General features: G+C 42.2%; 1 protein-coding gene across 1 annotated transcript; it reads left to right on the plus strand.

Moving 5' to 3' along the window:
• The first annotated feature begins 3,335 nt into the window (after nt 1-3,335).
• Nucleotides 3,336-6,312, plus strand: LOC119286783. Its single transcript, XM_037566228.1, has 5 exons — nt 3,336-4,140; nt 4,231-4,532; nt 4,613-5,303; nt 5,377-5,457; nt 5,548-6,312. The coding sequence occupies exons 1-5, from the start codon at nt 3,355-3,357 to the stop codon at nt 6,169-6,171; spliced, it is 2,484 nt and encodes an 827-aa protein (XP_037422125.1). The 5' UTR covers nt 3,336-3,354; the 3' UTR covers nt 6,172-6,312.
• Nucleotides 6,313-22,205: the final 15,893 nt, after the last annotated feature.

The following is a 22,205-nucleotide window of genomic DNA, read 5'->3' on the forward strand; positions in this document are numbered from 1 at the left end:
AAATAACTAATGTTTGCAAATGTTTTCTATTTGTGTATCATGAATATTCTAGAATTTGACTGATGTATCTCACATTCTTGGAAGGGGCGATACTAGGATGAACTTCACTATGAAACCTTTAGGATCTACAATCAAGAAGCCCTTCATCCTGGACATGAAAGTCTATTCAAAACTAGAACATCATCAGAAGGAAGGGTTGAAGTGGTTGTGGAGAATTCATTGCTGTGGAAAGGGTGGTTTATTGGCGGATGACATGGGGCTGGGCAAAACCTTCCAGGTGCTTGTTGTGTTGTATTTTGGTTTTCTGCATACTATTTGACCTTCTAATCTATTTTTTTCTTTGGGTGTATAGATATTAGCCTTTATAGCAGGTCTGATTCAATCAAATTTGATGAGAAGGGTAATTATTGCTGTTCCTACCATGATACTCGATCAATGGGTTACAGAAATGGAAGAAGTCGGCCTTAAAAACTATATATACATGTAAGTGTTCTTTAGCTCCCATCTGTTTGCGACATTTCAAGTCCGATCATTTTACTAGGTCCATATTATCATAGTAATAAAAGGAGAGATCTGCAAGCATTCTTATGGGAATTTATTTTTTCTGACAGCTTCAAGGATATAAAAACAAGAAATATGGAGCTTATGAAGGTTTGTCAGGTATGCCTGGATCCACCGAGAAATTTAGGCGTTGTATTGCTTTTGCAAGTAATTTGAGCGCATTATCTTTTGTTGAGACCAAAATACTTGGTGCTGATTGAAAAATTCAATTTCAAAAGATCTTATAAACCATATCGTTTTTCTTCTTTGTTATATTTGTTCCTGTATTTGAGTGATCTATGTCATTTTACCCGATGGTTCTTGTGCCTATTTGTTGCTTTACCATCAGTTAAAATGCTCTTACTTTTTGTTATAACTTACTGAGCAGTAAAATGTAGATTATGCTGGATTCGGTTCAGGTGTAACATCATATTGGGTTGTTCAGTTGGTTGTTGTCCCGCCAGTTAGTTTATTAATGGTGTTATTATTGTGACTGCTAAATCACCTATTTCTATTTCCTGCATTATAGGGAACTTGTGCACATCTATGTTTTCTTATTTGACCTGAAACCATGGGCTGTAAAAGTTACAAAAAGCTGATCAATGAAAAGGATATTTGTCTGGACATCTAATCACTTTTTAATAGGGACGTAGCTAGAGGGTACATCAGCAGTTTTTTTTGCTTGAAAAGTAATGTTTGACCATGTTTCCGTTACAGACTGGAGGTATTCTGATTACTACACATACTCTGGCGACTAATAACTGGTCAATGTTAAATATTTCATGGGATTACTTGTTCATCGATGAGGCTCATTTGACTTGTAAGAAAAGCAGCCTTAAAGCTTACAGAAATTTAGAAAGGCTTGAGTGCAAAAAGAGAAGAGTTAAATACACCTACAGTACACGAACTTGCATTGCGGGAACACTTTCATACAAAAACTTGAAAATTGAGACAAAAGGGTCACTAAACTTGCTTTGCGGGAACAAAATCATACAAATTAGTCCGAAACGACCACGTGGCGCGCCACGTCGGCAGGGGAGCACGAGCTGGTGGCTGGTTAGTTTGTAGAAACCTCCCTAATAATGTAAACATTGAACCCGCAGTCCTGATTGAGATTGAGCAGGGAAAAAAATTATGGATAACCCTGTACTTATGCCAAAAGTCACGTTGGCACTAGTAACCCTCTCCAAACCCCTTCGCTCTTCATCTTCGTGGCCTGTTCGTCTCCTATTCCGCATCGCTGTGGCCGGTTCATCTCCTCCGCATCGCCCTCGCCGTGGCGATCACGCTGGATGGAGCCACGTCCTCGAGGCATAGGCGAATTTCCTCCAGACTACGGTAGGAAATCAAGTTGTCCCGCTCTCTGCTCCCCTCTGGTCATGTTCTGCTAGGGTTTTGATCAGGTGTGATCCTCGGTATTTGTGGCCGCGGCATAGATGAAACTCTGGGCTTTTGTGGAGTTTTGGGGGGCGTGTGGTTAAGATTCAGTGTTTGATCAGATTTGGCATAGATGTAGTGTGTTTTCATGTATTGTGGTGTCCCCTGTTTTGATCAGAAATATATGTTGCATGCGGTGTTAAGCATGGGGTTCAGATTTGCTGTTAATATAGTGCGGTAAAGAAGAATATGGGTTCAGAAACCTTATAGATTCAAATCAGTTTCAGAAATGTGATATACTGTACTGCAGTTTCAGAATTGATATAGGTTCAGAATTGAGTGGCAAAAATTAGTGTACTGTAGTTTTGTATTTATGTTCATAAACAATGCTTGATATATGGTTAGGGGCATATTTGGAAGTGCTGTTGCAAACCATTTTTCAGTAAATGATATGCATATTCATTAACAACAGTTAGCATTTTCCGTGACACGTAACAATCGTGTACTTCTACTTGCAGGAGAAAAATCCAATTTCTTTACAGCGGTGTTTGAACACAATGGCATATTTTGTGGGCTGGATGATAGAAGGACATTTTGGGAAGCACTCAAGAGGAGTATGACAATTGTGATGCGAACACATGGTCTAGGGATGTGATTAATTGCATATTGCAGCATTTGGGATATGACATTACTAGTCCTGAGCTACAAGTGTATTGGTTATTGCCTGGGAAGGACATCCTAGATGGCATGGTTTGTTTAGATAATGAAGAAGCAATTGCTTCAATGGCAAGGGCTGGCAGAGAAAACAGAAGTTTGCATGTTATAGTAGATGAGAGAAATCATGTGAAATCAGAATGGGATGATCTCATATATAGAGGCTGCCTTGAGCTGCCAAGGGTAATGACTCAAAGGAAAATGCCAAGTGGATTTAGGCCCGGAGAAGGCACTTCTGAGAGCACTAGTTCATGTATGATGCTGGTGAATGAAGCAGAACCACATAGTTATGTCCATCGAGAACATGAAGAGGAAGCCGAGAAAGGGCATGGAGAGGCAACAGAGGATGAGCATGGAGAGAGAGTAGAGGACGAGCATGTAGAGGCAGCAGAGGATGAGCATGAAGATGGAGCAGAGGATGAGCATGCAGATGGATCAGAGGAAGAGCATGGAGAGGACAGTGGCACAGATGAAGATTTTTATGAAAGTGATTATGATGTTCCTGATGGGGATGATGATCTATTTGTTCAGAATGTTGATGAGAGTGTGAATGACCACAATGAGCAGAAGGAATACATAGATGATGAAGATCCAGTGGAAGATGATGATGATCTAAACTTGTCTAAGAAAGAGCTAGAAAGGTTGAAGTACTCTTTCAAGGCATTTAATCCATAGGTGGACCTAAATAATCCAATTTTCAGAGTTGGACAAGTGTATGGTGAAATGAAAGAGCTTAGAGCTGCTTTGGTTGCATACAGTGTGAGAAACAGGGTTAAGATTAACAAAGGAAGAAATGAAGCAACGAGGTTGAATGCATCTTGCTCTGCTGGATGCCCCTGGCTTTTGAAGGCGTCTAAGGACAACAGAACAGGAAGCATTGTAATTAAGAGATACAATTGCAATCACACATGTCAGAAATCTTGGGATGCAAAGTGTTTGTCAGTTAAATTTCTTACCGGTAAGTTCATTGAGGAGTTCAGAGACAACCAAAAGATGGACTTGGTGACCTTTGGTAACAAAGTTCAGAGAGAATTCAAGGTCAGACCTCATAAAGTCAAATTAGGAAGGGCAAGGAGAGCTGCACTTGATTTGATACATGGAGATGAAGCAGCTCAGTATCAACAGCTATGGAATTATGGTAAAGAGCTGAGGAGGAGCAATCCTGGCAGTACCTTCCTTGTTAGCACAACTCTTGTTAAGGAGAATGAAAATGAGGACCCAAAGGATCATTTGTCATCGTTGTATTGGTCATATGATGCTTGCAAGAGAGGTTTCTTAAATGGATGTAGGCCCATCATTTTTATCGATGGATGCCACTTGGAAAGTAGGTACAAAGGCCAGTTACTTACTGCTGTTGGCATAGACCCAAATGACTGCATTTATCCCATTGCAATGGGAATGGTTGAAGTAGAATCAAAATTCTCCTGGGAGTGGTTTCTCACTACATTAAAGCATGACTTGAACATAGTGAACACCTCCCCATTCACTATAATGAGTGACAAACAAAAGGTATTTTGTTCACCACTAAAATGTTGTTTTCAGTGTATTAATTTCTGCATTATAACAAATCTTAGTACTTACACCTGTGCACTTCTCTAGGGCTTAATAAATGCAGTTGGAAAGGTGTTTCCAGACTCAGAGCACAGATTTTGTGTTAGACATTTATATCAAAACTTTCATATGCATTTCAAAGGAGAGACATTGAAAAACCATTTGTGGGCAATTGCAAGATCAACAAATATCACAAAGTGGATGTTGAACAGAGAAGCAATGAGAGAGGATTGCCCTAGTGCTGTTGCTTGGTTGGAGAATAAACCTGAAAACCAATGGGTGAAAGCATTTTTCAGTGATTTCCCCAAATGTGACATCCTATTGAACAATATGTCAGAAGTGTACAATAGGTAAATTGCAGTACTGTGCTTTCTATTGATTTGCATTGTATTATGCAGACATTTAATCATTTATTTGCAATGCATTGCAGCTACATATTGGAAGCAAGGGAGTTCCCTGTGATTTCAATGATGGAATGTATAAAGGGTAAGATTACTGCTAGACATGAGAGCAAGCAGAGAGAGGCAAGAAACAAATGGACTGGTAAGATATGCCCAAAGATCAAGAAGAAATTAGAGAAGGAGATAGAACTGTCTGCAAGTTGTTTTCCTAGTCACTCTGGTTTGGGAGTATATTCTGTGATATCAAGAAACTTTACATACCTTGTGGATATTCCAGCAAGGACATGTGATTGCAAAAGATGGCAACTTAGTGGCATTCCTTGCAGCCACTCTATTGCGTGCTTTAGGGAAGAGAGGATAGATCCAGAAGAAATGGTTCACAAGTGCTACACAATAGAGACATACCTGCTAGCATATGGGCACAATATAATGCCTATGAGAGATAGGGCTCACTGGGAGCAAGTTAATGGAATTGTCGTTCATCCACCGATTTACAAGAAAAAGATGGGAAGGCCACCAAAGAACAGGAAAAGAACACCTGAAGAAAAGCTTCAGAAGGATGGCAGCATTGCACTGAACAAGAAAGGTGTGAGCATGCATTGTTCAATTTGTGGAAAAGCAGATCACAACAAGAAGGGCCATCAGAAATTCATGGAGAGGGAGAGTGAGAGGGAAGCAAATGAGATGGAAGAAGAAATAGAAGATCCTTCCATTTTAAATGTAAGACATGTAATTTCAGGACATAGAAGTTCATAAGTGTTAGTGTCATTATTCACACCATACTATATTTCAGGACATCAGGACACACATGGAGGACACAAGGCTAGATCCTATGCATGTGCCTTTCAGCATGGTACATATAATGAGGCAAGAGGTGAAAATAGCTATACACTGCTTCATATGTTCTCATATCCATTTAATTATTTATAATGACTTATGAATGCTATGTCTAAATTTTCATTAGGAGAGAATCCATGTTTCAAATGTCAAACCACCTGGTCCTTTGCCAGATATATCTAGATTTGTTGCTGATGCCAGGGACTCCATTCCTGAGAGAAGAACAATTACTACTGCTACAACCAGAGGAAGGAATAGGGGAAAAGGCAAAGGGAGGCCACTAGATGATGAAGAAACCATTGGTGCTACAAGCAGAGGAAAAAACAAGAGACAGAAAGCAGGTACTAGCACATACCCAGGTGATGGAAGCAATCGTGCAAGAGGGCCCAACAATGCAACAAGAGGAGGTTCAATAGCTGCAAGAGGTGGCCGGAGTGGTGGTGCAAGAAGGGGAGCAAATGCTACAATAGGTGGAGGAAATGCAACAATAGGAGGAGCAAATGCTGTTGGAAGAGGGGGAACAAATGCTACAAGAGGTGGACGAAGTGGTGCTGGAAGAGGGGAAGCTAATGCTGCACGAGGTGGAGGAAATGCTGCTGGAAGAGGAGGTGGTGCTGATGGAAGTGGTGGAACAGTTGGTGGAAGGGGCTGGTGCTATCTTTTGCTTGGAGAAGATGGAGAAAGGAGAGATGCATCTGTTCCAGACCTAAATCAATCCCTGACCTCAATGCTCGAGAAGAGATCATTGTGACCCAAAATGCGCCTACGGGTCCTTTCTAAAGTGGGATGTTAGCAAAGTTCATCGATGAGCTAGCTAATCATGTCGTAGTTCATGTCTGAACTTTGTAGGTACTTTATTTTGTAAGGTTCTAAAAACCTGAATGTTGCTGCATTGGTACTGCTATGTTATGGACCTGCTATGTTCAAAATGCATATATGCATGTTCTGAACCTTGCTATGTTCTGAATCAAATTTGCATTATGTCATCTATGTTTGTCAGCCGGCATGTTCTGAAGGTTTCTATCTTAGCCGACATGCTCTGAGTGTTTCTTTTTTCTTTTTTAGGTAGGTAATGTTCTGAATTTTTCTAATCCTGAAGTAAATTTTGAAATTCATGAAACAACTGAAATTTTGTCCATCTGAAAACAGAGCATGTGCATGAAAAACAGAGCAAACATAGTTGTTTGCAGGTTTAGAAAGTACAGGTTCAGAACACATACAGAGTGTCCTGCTAAAAAAAGTTGAAAAAATGGGACCTGGGAGTCGGAACCCAAGATCTGCGATTTACAGCTCGGCCACGACGAGTAGGTCCTAGCTCGCGGCATGCAAAACGTCGCCGACGACACCGCGCAGCGGCCGCAGAAGCAGGACGCCGGAGTAGTGTTTCTGACTTTTGACTGGAGTACGAAGCTAGCTCGAGCACGACGTAGTTACAGCCCTGGAGTACGCACGTACACATAGGTGACTTTGGCGGCTCAACTTCCATGCTGCAGGAATCAGGGGGCGTCTCCAGTTAAGTGCATGTGTCTACAGGTGCTAGTTTCAGACTATCAGTTAGAGTTTCACTTAACTACTAGTGCTAGGTTCAGTTTGTTATTTCAACATATAACAGGGATGTTTTTGGAAATATTCCTCCTGGAACGTGCAAGTTGCTACAACCGACGCGGCGTCCTATGTGGCCGTTTCGGACTCGATTTGTGTGATTTTGTTCCCGCAAAGCAAGTTTAGTGACCCATTTGTCTCAATTTTCAAGTTTTTGTATGAAAGTGTTCCCGCAGTGCAAGTTCGTGTACTGTAGGTGTATTTAACTCAAAAGAGAATCCTCATTACAGGGACCCGGCACCAAATAGCTTGAAGGTTTGTACTCACCATGGTCATATGAAAATTGACATTATTTTTTGTTCTATTTCTAAATCACTTTTCGGTGAAAAATGCAGGAGTTCCGAGCTATTTTAAACTTTTGTTGTCCTGGAATGTTTGATTGCATGAATGAATTCCATGATAGCTATTTGTCACCCCTTGTTGAAGGAAATTACAAGGATTCTTCTCTGGATCAGTTAAATGAATCATCCAAAGCTTCGAAGGTAATTCCTCTTGCTGTGTATTACTCCATCTGATCATCAAAGAAGAGAGCACAAACTGGAAAACTTGTGCGCCCTTCTTTGACAATCAGGGGGAGTAGCTGTTTTGTGCAAACCTTGAATTTATGAACACTTGGTTTCTTTCATTTACTGCAATTGTTTCTCTAATTTTTAATTTTTATGCTGGTTTCTTTTCGGTGATTTTAATTTTACAGAAATTGCAACATTTGATAAGACCTTGTTTCTTGAGAAGGTTGAAAAGTGTGCTTTCATCAGTTGAGACCCCTGAGAAAAACAGGTTGACTCTACCTGAAAAGGCTGAGTTTGTTTTATGGTTAAAATTGACGCCCTACCAGGTATTAGTTTATTACATGTGCACTCAATTACCTGGAACATGTTGGCTTGTCCTTGTTCATGTTTTATTTGTGATAATGCAGGAAAAGCTGTACAGAACCTTTCTGTGTGGTGACAGTATTGATAAAAGTAACCATGGAGAAACAATTGTAGCATCAACGGTACACCACAATCATTAGATACTAATTATATTGCTACTTATGATACATATACTTGCTCTTCTGTATTACTCCTTGGTTACTTTGGAACATCTGCTGTATTTATGTTTGATTCCAATAGTTATATAATATTTAACATTTGTCATCTTTGTGTTTCCAAACAGTTACTACACAAAATTTGTAACCACCCAAAAAGTCTGAACAACATAAACGAAGACGGGTTAGATGATAAAGAAAGGGCTGTCCTAAGGCGAATGGTAAGAAAACTAAGAAGTAGCATCACCACAGAGGAGGATGATCTGAGTGAAGACCCTGCATCTTGTAAGATTGACATCATACTGAGGTTGATGGTAAGTTCTAGTTTATTAAGGTATCCACTAGCTACCAGCATAGATGAATATTGTAGTAAAAATTTCAAATGTCTGACAGGAGAGTTTCAAAGAAGAAAAACACAAAGTGTTGGTCTTTTCTCACACGTGTGAGATGCTGGATACTGTTGAGGTATTTTATGTAAACGGAAAGATGCAACAGCACCCGGGAGTCCCGGCACCCTTTTATCTGGTGCGTACAGCGACTCCAAGATTCGTGCTTTGGAGACTGTAGTAGCAGGCCATTTACCGTGTCAGGCTAATTAGGCAGGCAATTTGCAGAGACTGCAGCAGAGAGAGTAGGTATGGGTGTAGGGCACTGACCAGCTTTGTCAGTCTATTTCACTCATCTAATAGGGTCGCAGGTAGGCAATAGGTGCATGCAATAGGTGCCCCTAGCCTATATATATATATATATATATATATATATATATATATATATATATATATATATATATGACCGTGATGGCTCATGGTAGAACCAAAAAGCAGAAACGAATCACGGGCCGAGAACAGTGGATTCAGTAAATACCAACCCTTGTCAAGCGAAGAGCAGAGTATGAATCACGGGTCGACATATCCAATCGGCGGACCGGAAAGTGACAAAAGAATCTGCCTAAAATGTTACAGTGCCCTACAAAACCCAGCTCGCTCATTTACTGTTTGAATAGGCCTGCTAAACCAAGTAGTAATGTAGTGCGTGGCATAGATTCCTAGGTCCAGACCGGGGGTGCCGGGGCACCCGGGTCTTAAAAATCCACTCTCGTAACTTAAATAGCCAAACTTAATTTATTGGTACACATCTTTCTTTTCCTCAATCAGATATACCTTTTTTGTAACACTACTGAGAAAAACATTTAGGAAGCACTACTAAGAAAGGGATACTTCTTTGACCGCATTGATGGCAGTTTAAATCAAAAAGTGAGCTAAAAGGGTCCAGGTACCTTTCTTCAATTTCTCTCTTTAGTTCCTTCAAGGTTCAAAGAATGTGTCCCAACTTATTACTACTTTCAAACTGTCCAGTCATTTCAGAAAGCTGATGGAGTACCGATATTATTAATATCATCATTTTGTGCTGGAACTGGCCTTGATCTTCCAGCTGCATCACAAGCAATCATTATCGAACCTTTTTGGAATCCGAGGTAAATTATTTCTTCCAGCAGGAGTTTTCTATTTATCCGTTAAGTTTATTGTAACAGTGGATGCTTGCCTCTAAAGATTTTCTTTCAAAACTATAACTTTTTGTGCAGCAAATTCGGAAACTATAGCACTAAACGCGAAAAAAATCAAAACTATGACCCCATCGGCCTCACGCTGGCCGAAGAGGTTGTTTTCGGCCCGGGTTTGGCCGAAAAGGACTTTTCGTCCAGGCTTTGACTGAAGTAGGGCTCGGCTGGGCCGAAGAGGTGGTGTCGGTGGCGGGCCGGCCGAAAATCGTAGCTTCGGCCCACGCACGGCCGAAGTGGGCTCTTTTCGGCCAGCGTGCGGCCGAAGAGCTCTTCGGCCAAGAGTTGACCGAAGAGCTCGGGATAAGGCTCGCCAGGCCGTCTCCTTCCTCTGGCTGCTCGCACTCTGTTTCCTCCTCTCTTTCTCGTTCTTCTCTGTAACCTCACAAGCCCGCGCCGATCTCCACCACTTTGCACCCATTTTCACATCCAAGACACAGAATAGATAGATCATACCATTCTCCAACAGCCTACGGTGTTTTTTTGGGTATGGGATAGTTTTTTCTGCGTTTGGAGGGAGGAGCCATGGTGGGGTGGAGAAGGTGTGGTTGGGAAGGAGGTGGTGGTGAGGAGGAGCAGCTGCTGTGGACGAGGAGGTGCGGCTTGGGGGGTGACCGGAGTTGAGCCTCCGGTCGTCGAGGGGGCGGTGATGCCGTTGTCCTGTGGTGCAAGTACTCCGCGAGGTGGCCGGTGCCGCTGAGTGAAAGAGAGGAGCAAGAAGCTAGGGACACACGCTTCGAAGGTATAACCATGCCATCACAAATTTTCTCTAAATTGTATATTTTAATTAGTTTAGATAAGTCATATTGTGAAGTGCAGTGTTAATATATTTGTGGAGGCATTTTAGTGCATAGTTAGTGTAACGGGCAATATTAATCTTTGTTGTGATTAATGAGAGGATGACAATGTCTGACAGGTGAAAATGTCTGAATCAGTAAATCTGACTGTTTACTACGGCGCTGGTAATGTTCGATATAATGAGTTGGGGGTTGATCTTAGCGAGTTTAAAAATGGCGTCATGACACTAGCTGACCCGGACAGACTGGACATTAGACAGTTGAAGTACTGGTTGACAACTAGTTTCGGTCTGGATCCTGAAGTATGTTCCGTCAGTATTCATGCATTGTGGACCAAATCCTGTAAAAATGTCAAGTGGGAGTTGATGCCGGTAGATAGGAGCCAGCATTGGTTGTCCCTGTTAAGACGCTGCCGAGACGGAAGAATCCACCCATATGCACTTGTGCAACCTGTGCCGAAGGAGGAGAATACCGTACAACTCCATAGGGGGTATGAACCCGGCCAAGGCAGTAAAGTGGCTAACGAGATTGTTTTATCCGGGTCACAGCCACAAGATGTGGATGCTAGCCAACCCGAGAAAGAGTCAGACTACGTGCCACACAATGTTTGTAGTCCTGATACTGGGCAGAGTAGCCAGTCGATAATATTAGCTGGTTCTGGTTTTGCTGATGGGGATGAGGAAGGGGATGAAATGCAGAGGGTGATGAAGGGAGTGGACGAGGATGCATTGGTGGAGGAACTGGATTCTGAAAATTCTGAGGATGAAGTTGAGGTACCGATTCCTTCTGCATGGGAGCAGGACATATCCACCGGCCTTACGGTGAACGATGGCCATGAGACTCCATGGCAGTATAATCTGAACCAAGTACAAATAGGGGCTATGTTTGATACAAAGAAAAAAATTAAAGTATGCGGTGATAAAGTGGGCTATGTCTACGCAGAGGGTTTTCAAGACACACATATCAAGTCCAACAAACTATACCGTGAAATGTGTTGTAACTGGTTGTCCTGGGAAGGTGCACGGGCACGTGCCGAAGTATGACATCCACTGGGTTGTCACCATTGTCGTCCCACATAATTGTGTGAGGACGAACCTGCTGGTCAAGCATCCGAACCTGACTTCAAGTCTCATTGCGCAACTCATGTATACTGAGATACTAGAGAAGAAAGATATGAAAGCAAAACACATCTAGACAGCAGTGAAGGTTAGATGGAATTATGTCATTCCTTATGGGAAGGCTTGGAGGGCTAAGCAGAAGGCTATGGAGGAAAGGTTTGGGACGTTCTTCGACTCATATGATAATGTTGTCCGTCTCCTGGGCATGCTGAAGGAGAGGAATCCCGACACTTATGTGAACGTACAACACATGTGGTTGCTGAGTATACCAGATTTCAAGGTGTTGAAACGAGTGTTCTTCTCTTTTGCTATGTGCATCGAAGCTTTCCGGCATTGTCCTCCTGTTATGTTTGTGGATGGTACATTCCTGACCGGTCAGTATAGAGGGCAAATCCTGACTGCTATTGGTGTGGACGGGAACAATCAAATCATCCCACTTGCCATGGCATTTGTGGAGGGTGAGAACTTTCTCAGCTGGGTATGGTTCTTCCGCCAAGTGAAAATTGCCATCGTGAAGGACCGAACAAAAGTGTGTGTCATTCATGACAGACATGCTGGTATATTGAAGGCCGTGAAGACACTTCATAATCCAGCAGATGACGAAGCAACACCTTGGAGGGACTTGCAGAGCCGGTGGTGCATGCGCCATCTTGGGGCTAATTTTTTCTCACAGTTCAAGAACAAGCGGTTGATGAATTTGTTTAAAAAATTATGCAAGCAGAGGCAGCAGCGGAAATACGAATTTATTTGGTCAAAACTAGATGAGTTTACTAAGAAGCAGGTCCGTGCGAGGAAGAAAATGGAAGAAGATCAGGTTAAATTAGCAGCACTCATCGCGGAGCTAGAGGAGCCAGTAGGTCTTTGTGACTTGCCAGAAATTGACCCTCCTAATACTAAAAGAAAGAAGGGAAGGGCAATAAAGAATTTTTCTGAGTGGATAGAGAAAGAGCCTCCAATGAATTGGTCTTTGCTGCATGACACACATGGAGCTAGGTATGGCCACATGACAACCAATCTTGCAGAGGTGTATAACTTTGTGCTGAGAGGGAATAGAGCATTGCCACTCACAGCTATTGTGGAGGCTGTATTCCATGGCACTTTTGAGATATTTCAGAGAAAGGCACGAGTTAGCAAAGAAGCATATTGAAGATAATCAGAACACACCTTATTGTAGCCGTGTCATGGAATACATGGCAAAGAAGATAGAGAAAGCAAAGAAGCACACTGTCAGACTCATAGGGAATCAAGAAAGGAGGTATGAGGTTCAGCTTCCTACCGATGGTTTTGGTTCTGGAAATGAGGTGAAGACACACGAGGTAAAAATTGGAACGGAATTTTATCCAACGTGTGAGTGTACATGCAACAAACCGAAGTTGTTGCACCTACCTTGCTCTCATGTGTTGGCTGCCTGTGGCCAGATTGAGTTGGATGCTATAACCTTCGTGTCCCCATACTATTTAAAAGAGGCAGTGCTCAACACCTGGACAGGCGAGATGATAGGGTTTAGAGTCGTCAGCAATTTCAACAAGGTAAACGACGGTGAGAGAGTATACATCCCGCATCCAGACCTTCGGCGAACAAGTAGGGGCAGACGAAAGGCCCGTCGCATCCGGAACGATATGGACCAGTCTGAAGCTGGTGGAGCAACCAGACAATATTTGTTATGCGCGGCTTATGGGCATAGGATGAAATATTGTCCCGACCTGAACAAAGATGGTGCTTCCGCATCAACGAGTGCTTCCACATCGACGGCTGCGACAACAGGAGCAAGAGGCGGACGTGGTCGTGGCAGTCGAGGCCGAAGGGGTGGACGAGGAAGAAATAACTCACAAGCTATATAATGTGTCGTAGTGGGTTTTAATATGTAATATGTCAGGACTATGTTTTAATATATAATATGTCAGGACTATGTTTTAATATGTAATATGTCAGGACTATGTTTTAATTTGTAATATGTCAGGACTATGTTTTAATTTGTAATATGTCAGGACTATGTTTTAATATGTAATATGTCAGGACTATGTTTTAATTCATAATATGTCAGGACTATGTTATAATTTGTAATATGCCGTACTATGTTCTATTTGCACCTGAGATTTGTTGTTTGAATTGCAGATATGTCTTCGTATCCGTTGCTTAATGGTAACATCGATAGAAAGCACCGGGGCGCCCTTACGGAAGCGGGCAACAATTTAGACGTGTTGGTCACTCGTACCCCAAAGACTAACTGGCTGATACACGATTCATGGGTTGATAGGTATGTGTGCATATAATGGAGTCCATATAATGACTTACTATGTTTGACATACTTTTCATAACCGCTAACAATCTCTTTATTTTGTAGGTTAAGTTGGGCTGGACTTCTACCCTTGGCACGACTGGTTGAGGGTACATTGGATGAGTGGATTGATGGTCCGGACTTAGATGAGGCAGGTGAACCATTGCAGTTACACAAGAGGCAAGTGAAACGTTTCTCTTACGACAAGTCACTCCTTACCTGCTTAGTAGATAGATGGAGACCAGAGACACATACGTTTCACTTTCCCTGGGGAGAGATGGCGCCTACTTTACAGGATGTGTCTTACTTGTTGGGATTACCTATGGCCGGTTCTGCCATAGGTCCCTTAGAGGCAGAATCTGGGTGGCAAGCAGCGATGCAGACCCGTTTTTTGGCCGCGGTCCCGACTGCTAGGGCCATAGACAACGATCCTCATGGACCTCTTTTTAGATGGTTGAGCCAGTTTCAGGTAACCATCACGACCACTTAAACAAATATTGTTTTTTATTTGTCTCATGTTCATACAATTATTACGTTTCTATGTAGATTGTCTCGTTAGGACATCCCGACGTTCAGTTGTCGGAGGCACAAATTGACCGGTCCCTAGAGGCATATATTCTTTGGCTGTTCGGCAAGACAATGTTTACGGAGAACCACGTGACCACTGTCGATGCACGACTCATTGGTATTGCACGAGAGATAGCTGACGCACGTTGCCCTGTGGATATTCTACAGAGGAGTTTTGGTTCTGCTGTGTTAGCGGCTACGTACAGAGGCCTGTGCAAAGCTTGCTTGTTGAAGTCTAGAAAATCTAGTCATGTTGGATGTCCATTATTGTTGCAGCTCTGATCATACAAGAGATTCCCTATTGGACGATCCTATGTCTACGTTGATAAACCTTTTGGTTTGGAGGACTTAGCGGGGACTTATGTGCCTGCTATCGGCGACTTACCTACTATGGGATCTGTTTGGACACGGCGAGAGGTACTTTTATATTAAGTAACAATTAATTCAATTATTTCTTGCCATTCAATAGTATTACTAATGCTTATTTGTTGTCATGCACAGAGACAGTTTGCGCATACTCAGGTTAGGGGATGCTACCCGTCCTTCATGGCGCAGTTTGATAGTTTGCACGAGGATCAAGTTATTTGGGAGCCATACTCGCCTCAGGCTGTATCATCGAGGTATCCAGTTGGGATTTCTGGATTGTGCACTAGAGATCAGCACTTTTGGATGACCAAGGCCAAGTTGGTGTTCGATGTGACGGTTGAGGAGATGTCTCTTCATAGGGTGATGAGACAGTTCGGTCTATATCAACAGCCTGAGATTCCAGATATTCCACACTTGCCAGACCACGTGCACAAGTAAGTACTAATACTATTTTAGTTGGCAGCTCTACATTCATAATATACCTAATCATGTATCGCGCATGTCAATCTCAGGGACAGTCGCCTAGGAGGAAACAAGTCCATGGCTTATTGGCTTCAGAGCATCACCCCTTACGTTGACGAATGGACTACCGCTGCGACAAATATCTGGGGTGAGGTTCGGCCCTTTAACTGGGAAATGTTCGGGTTGTATCTGCAGCGTTACCGACATACAACGAGGATCTACTTGGTTCCATCAGCTGCTCCTGATCAGATCGAAGCCCCTCTCACCAGCGATATGTACCCAACTGCCTCTGTTGTGGGAACCAGACACCACGCGGTAAATGCCTTGGTTCTCATATGTTAAGTCTTTTGTTAATCTGGACATATTCGCTTGGTTGTCTATTCGTGGTGTCTATCATACAACGAGGATATAATTGGTTAACTCTTTGTGTACAGGGTGACTTGACACTACAGGCACGAGAGGAGGTTTCCGCTTTAATGCGGCGCTTTCAGAGGGGAGAAACTATCCCACTGTGAGAGGGCGTCTCATGGTTGAGGCGTCTTGATGACAAGCTACGCGGGATTTACGTAGCTGTTACGTGTAGACGGACTTCGGATGTTGCACTTCCTCCTCCAGCACATCGTCCGCCACGTCCTTCTGTACAACATTCAGAACCACGCCCCTCTGTGCACCGTTCAGAACCACGACCCTCTGTGCACCGTGCAGAACCTCGTCCTTCACAGCTAGGGAGATCTTCCTGGCATGAGCCACCTCCTTCACAGCCAGGGAGCTCTTCCTGGCATGAGCCACCTCCTTTACAGCCAGGGAGATCTTCCTGGCATGAGCCACCTCCTTCACAGCCAGGGAGCTCTTCCTGGCATGAGCCACCTCCTTCACAACCAGGGAGCTCTTCCTGACATGAGCCACCTGCTTCACAGCTAGGGAGCGCTTACTGACATCAGCAGATGAATCTAGGTAACACTACTCACTACATTCTTTTGAACAGTGTAGTAATCGTTCTTGCATTCTCAGCAGTCACTGATGCTTACTGGTGGTGCTTCGTTCATGCATTTGTATCAATTTTACTTTACCGCAGGTGGCAACCAGTCGCAACCGTTCATGCATTCAGAGCAGTCACCGATCCTTAGCGGTGGTGCTTCGTACTTTGAGGGCGACCGCGAGGATGATGACGAAGCTACAAACATTTATGGCTTCTCGCAGACAGTGCTTCACACTCCACCACCACCACCGACGCAGGAGACACAGACCGTGACAGACGAGGTTAACTATGGTCGTGGTTATCGCGAGCCTGGTCCACCGCCTCAGCGCTTATCGCCTTCCGGTCCTCGCTCGAGGAAGACCCAGACTCGTCGTCGTCCCCCGCAGTGATATGCTTATCTATCTATGTATGACTCATTATCTATGTTAGTTTCAGACTATTCGCAGCTGTGTGTCAGTATTTATGTATGAGACATGCTTCATGTATGTGTTACTATCGCACTTGCTTCTATGTGATCAGGAGACATATATTGTTTTATGTATGCAAGAGACATATTACTATTAATTCACATTCTTATTCCAGTTACATTTCCAAATAGACTACAACCGATAATTAAGATACAAGTACATCTGAATTAAATGGTGCGGCTGAACTTGTGCAATACATCTTACATACTACAAAATGAAATTCAGATAGAACATAATGCCCTACAATAATACAATACAAACTAATAATGCAAATACATTTGAATGAAACGGTACAACTGGAATACATCTTACATACTACATGAAGTCATCATCATCATCCTCCGTTGATGCAGCCCTCTTGCCCTTCGACGATGCGCTCCTCTTGCCCTTCGTCGATGCAGAACTCTTGCCCTTGGTCGATACAGAACTCTTGCCCTTCGAGGATGCAAAACTCTTTCCTTTGGACGATGCAGAACTCTTGCCCTTCGACGATGCAAAACCCAGAAGCGGCGGCATGAAGATATCATTGTCGTCCTCGCTCTCCTCAGTCCATAAAAATGGATGCTTTTCTGCAGTCCTTCTGAAAGTTTCACTCTTCGGCTCCACCACCTTCTTCCACCTTTCATGCAACCTAAGAAGTTCTTTACGTACCTCGTCATAGGTCCTTTCAGGCCACCCAGACCTACGTAATTCGTGAGCCAACTCATTCATTATGGTGTCACTACCGGTGAGTTCGTCCCATGGAACTATCCTATTGTCCATCCTGAAATCGGTAGCTAGACTCAGCAGAGTGCTGCTCATCTCAGGGTGAAAACTACGATTGAATGGATAATGGGACATCTCGACTACACTACACTGGAATGCTTATCCACCTCCGCCTGAAGGGTTTTTTATAGATACAGAGGAGAAAATGGCGGGAAAGAATAATTGCCGTATGGCGGGAAAGGGTTGGCGGGAAAATAAGGCGGGAAGGGATTGGCGGGGAAATAAGGCGGGAAGGGATTGGCGGGAAAATAAGGCGGGAAGGGATTGGCGGGAAACGGGTGGCGGGAACATATGGCGGGAAGGGGTTGACAGGAAACGGGTGGCGAGAAAATACATTTCAGTGTATTGTATGAGCCATGCAACTTCGGCCTACATGAGACAAAAAAGTACTTTTCGGCCTAGACTTGACCAAAAAGTCTATTTTGGCCAAGACTTGACCAAAAAGTCCTACTTCGGCCTATGTGTGGCCGAAAAGTCATACTTCGGCCAAGAGATTGCCGAAAACTCTACTTCGGCCTAGCTGTGGCCGAAAAGTCCTACTTCGGCCCAGAGATGGCCGACGGGCTACTACTTTTGATTTTTAAGCAAATCATGGTATAGTTTCCGAAAATGCTATAAAATATATCATAGTTTTGAAAAAAAATCGCCTCTAAACAATGAAATATGGCTAGAAAAATATATTGTGTTTTTTCTTTATGGATTTGGAGGGAGGAAAGGAATTATAATATAATCACTATAATCTTGCAGTGTTGACGACCAGTGTGCTGACCGTATTTACCGGCTAAGTCAAGAGAAAAACTGCATAATATACAGGCTAATTTGCTCAGAGACGATAGAAGAAATAGTGTACAGGAGACAGGTTGGTGTATTACTTATAGCATAAGAGTTCCCACATTTTTCTGTTAAATTTTTCCTTATGTTTTCTCTTTCAGATATTCAAACTAGGAGTTTTTAAGACGGCCACAGAGAATAAAATCTTCAAAAGATATATTACCAGAAAGGTACTGTTTCTCTTTGAATCCCTTTTACACTCCCATATGACTACTATTCTTTATTACTGCAATTATTCACAGTTGAGGAACGAACTTCTGGCAATACCACCGAATGGGTTTGGAAGCTCTCGAACGTTACAGCAATTAGAGAAGGAATCCACATCAACCCTGTAAGTAAAACCTCTATTGAGCTGTTCATTAATATTTACTAACTATTTTTAGTGTTGCACTCAAATAGCATCTAAATTTTCAATTAGTTCTCAAGCAATGGGTGAAGAAATGAATTTTCTGAAGAAGGGAGATCTCATTGGTGTCTCCATTCACACTGAGCTGTTTCAGGGAGCACCAATCAGGAAGACCAATATAGTGTATGATATTCTCTTGTTTATTAGGCTCCGAGCACATCTCATTTTGTTTTCTACATGCTTTTGTGAGACCACTTTTTTTTTGTTCACAGTGCTGCTTCATTTGCCCCAAGTGAAAGAAAGCGGGATCTAGATTACGCCGAAGAATTAAGGAAGGCAGCCCACAGAAGAAAAGTCGAATTTGTTGAAAATCAAATTAAAAAATACAATAATTATTACAAGGCAAGCATATTAAGCTCATTTCTAGCCAATAACATATCTCATTTTGTCCTTACCAAAAAAAATTGTTTGCAGACTACTCGCAAAACATTACCTGACCAAGGAGCAAATTTTCTTCGGATGATTGATGGTTATACGAAGGAACTTGCGGAACTGCGTTCAAGTACAGACCCGAAGGATAACACATGACCCTTTGTTATCGGGTAAGAAACTACGTGACTTAGTGAATACGCATCTGATAAAGCCTTTGTTACATGATCAGATTTTTAACAGCTTACACCTTGTTTGTTGTAAGTTGGCTTTCTTTCCTGACCGAGTATATATAGTATTCCATTGTAGCACTCTGGCATCCGGAATGCTCTTTGGAGCTCGGGCACTAGGTAACAAACACATTGAACATTCCCTAAGTGAAAAACTTAAAATACATTATTGAAATCTTACTGCTAGTTATAAGGATTACACACAAGACATACATTAGGATATCACAAATACACAGTATGATATCTCAAGATTAAGAACTCGTTATCATAGAATCACTCTGCTTGAACTTTATTACATTCTATGACTGCAGAATCATCCATCTTGATGTTATCTTCAACACCCATGAACAAACACAAATGATTGGGATTAAAATATATGATATGAGAAAATTTGACAGCAAATGTTAATTCAGTTAGTTAGTTTAAAGAATTCTTAGATATGAAATCAGTGCCGATCAGACCTACCAAGTGATGTTCATGGCTTGCACAGTTATGTGTGTATTAACAGCACGAGCAATGAAAGATTTATGTCTACTCATTCTGGTTCTGCTACCGTAGCTATAACTGTATCTATGTATCATGCTGGATGAACATGCAAATAGTTTAGGAGATAATGTTACTGCAGCAGCTAGCCGGGCTCCAGTTCTTTTCCTGGGTTGCAACGACTTTGTCAACATATAATTGAGTTACTCCCACCAAAATTTGTTTTACTGACAAACGATCAGTACTATTTTGACCATGTGTAACTGCAGTTTAGAGCTCAATTCCTGAGCTTTCAAGAAAGCAGAGCAATCTTTGAAAGAAGACTGCACAGCAGCAGAGAGCAAAATCATGCACCTAAATAATTTACAGAGAAATATAATCAAAGAGAACTAATAAACACAATCAGAAATCAATTTTCTTTTCCTACCACCACCAGGATGCAATGGTTTGAAGCATTGTACATGCTCACCATAGCTACTCGGGCCCAGTAGACCTACAGACATGGGCTGACCCTATATCGCTACACCGTTGAAATTGGTTCGTATTTTGTTCTTGGCCCAGGTCTCAAAGCTGCAGTGAAGGACAGGGATACCTAGCTCCCTGTCGCTCGAATGCTAAACTCTTCTCTCAGTGGCATATTGTTTAGAAGGAACTTGGAAAATAAATTCTATTTTGGATAAACATTGTTTCGAGCAAGGATATGTGCTAACATGAAATTTTCACTGTTCATTCTTTCTATCTGCATTTGAAAGAATCTCAAGCTCAGTGCAGTTGCAAGTTTTTGTGGAAGTGTAAGATGCTTGTTAAAGTGAAAATTTATTTTTGGCTGATGTATCGTAGGAGGATTCTGATGAAAGAAAACTGACACATAGAGGCTGGGTTGGTTCACTGTAGATGTCTATTCTGACGATGGATCATCTTTTATTTCATTGCTTGTTAGCGTGTTATTTCTGAGGTACTGCGCTGTGCTTCCCTACCTCCTTCAACGCCTGCTGACATCGATGATTTATTTGCTCGTTGGCTGTTGTCTTTCCCTGAGAAAGATAGATGAGTTGTGGCAGTGGGCGTTGCTGCCGTCCTCTGGACAATATGGAAAGAGCGCAATGATTCTTCTTTGAGAGGAGGAAGCTTGCTAATCCTCATGTGATTATAATCCCTATTGCTAACCTGTTAAAGATTGGATGATTCTGCAGAGAAACGAGGGAAGTAAGAAGTGGTTGCTGGAGCTGATTGAGCAGGGGTCAGTTGAGATATTGACTGCAAGCAAAGGATGGCGACCCACTACACTTTAGGCTCATGAATACCTCTTGGGACATTCATGTAATGTTTGGTAGTGTCCTCCTGTAACTTCTGCAGTGATGTTAGCTTAAATGATATGGAGTTGTTCTAGGAGGGGCGCTGCAATAGTCAGTGATATTTGCTTAAAAATGTCTGTTGGTCTGTTTCTTTGGGTAGATACCATGCCGTGTAGTTCTTTGGTTTCTGATAAACTGAAGCCGGAAGGCTTTGCCCCCTTTTTTCTTAAAAAGAAGAAAACTGTCCAATATTTTTTGTTGAGTACTGTCTATTGTTCAATATGATATTTCCCGTTTGTATTTTTGTTGTAATCGCAGTAGCATTATACAATCTGTGTTCCAATGAAGTATTGCTTCATTATTTGTATCAAGAGGCTTTCCACAATTACATCTGTTTTTTCCTCCCCGTGCTCCCAGCCTCTTGTAGGATCTCTTTTGTGACCCGTTAGTTGCATTTCCTACTTGTCGTGCTATAGTTAGTTGGTTAAGAGTACAAGCAAGTGACTCTGCTTTCCAGCATGGTTATCCAAAATGAAAATATAGAAGAAAGCAGAGTTACCAAGCTGGCCAATGGCTAATGTTCTTTCGTTATGAGAACTAGTTTGCAGCTTTCTTAGTATGTGCACTAGTTCTTTTTTAGATACTAATATTTCATTTTGTTTATAGGGTTGGTTTATGGTATATGGATTTTAGTATTCTGGATGTTTCCTTTTTGAAATCTTCTCACTTTTTTAGTATTTTGCTAAATATTTTATTCACATGTACTACCTCCATTCCAAATTACTTCATGTTCTAGTTTTGTCCTAAGTCAACCTTATAAGTTTGACAATGTTTTGAAAAGAAAAATCTAATACCTACAATATCAACATATCTTTCATGATTCTGCAAACATCGCAACAGAAATAGAATTAAGCTTGCGGCAGAGAACTTAACAGGTCATATTACGCACACAATCAATTGAAGAGGCCTACCTTGCAGAGAAGAGACACTGGTTTAGGAGGTGGTCTATAGTTCCAGCCTATAGTGGGCTCTACACTCGATCAACTAAGGTACTAAGCTAGCCCCGTCCCATACCGAGAAAGGTTTTCACCCCGCTTTATATGTAAAGCACCGAACCACAAGTACCATGATACAAACTCACGCCATCACCGCACACGACACACACACCCAAGGCAAGATACAAAG

This window comes from Triticum dicoccoides, chromosome 4A, assembly GCF_002162155.2.
Source record: "Triticum dicoccoides isolate Atlit2015 ecotype Zavitan chromosome 4A, WEW_v2.0, whole genome shotgun sequence".
Taxonomy (NCBI): Eukaryota; Viridiplantae; Streptophyta; class Magnoliopsida; order Poales; family Poaceae; genus Triticum; species Triticum dicoccoides.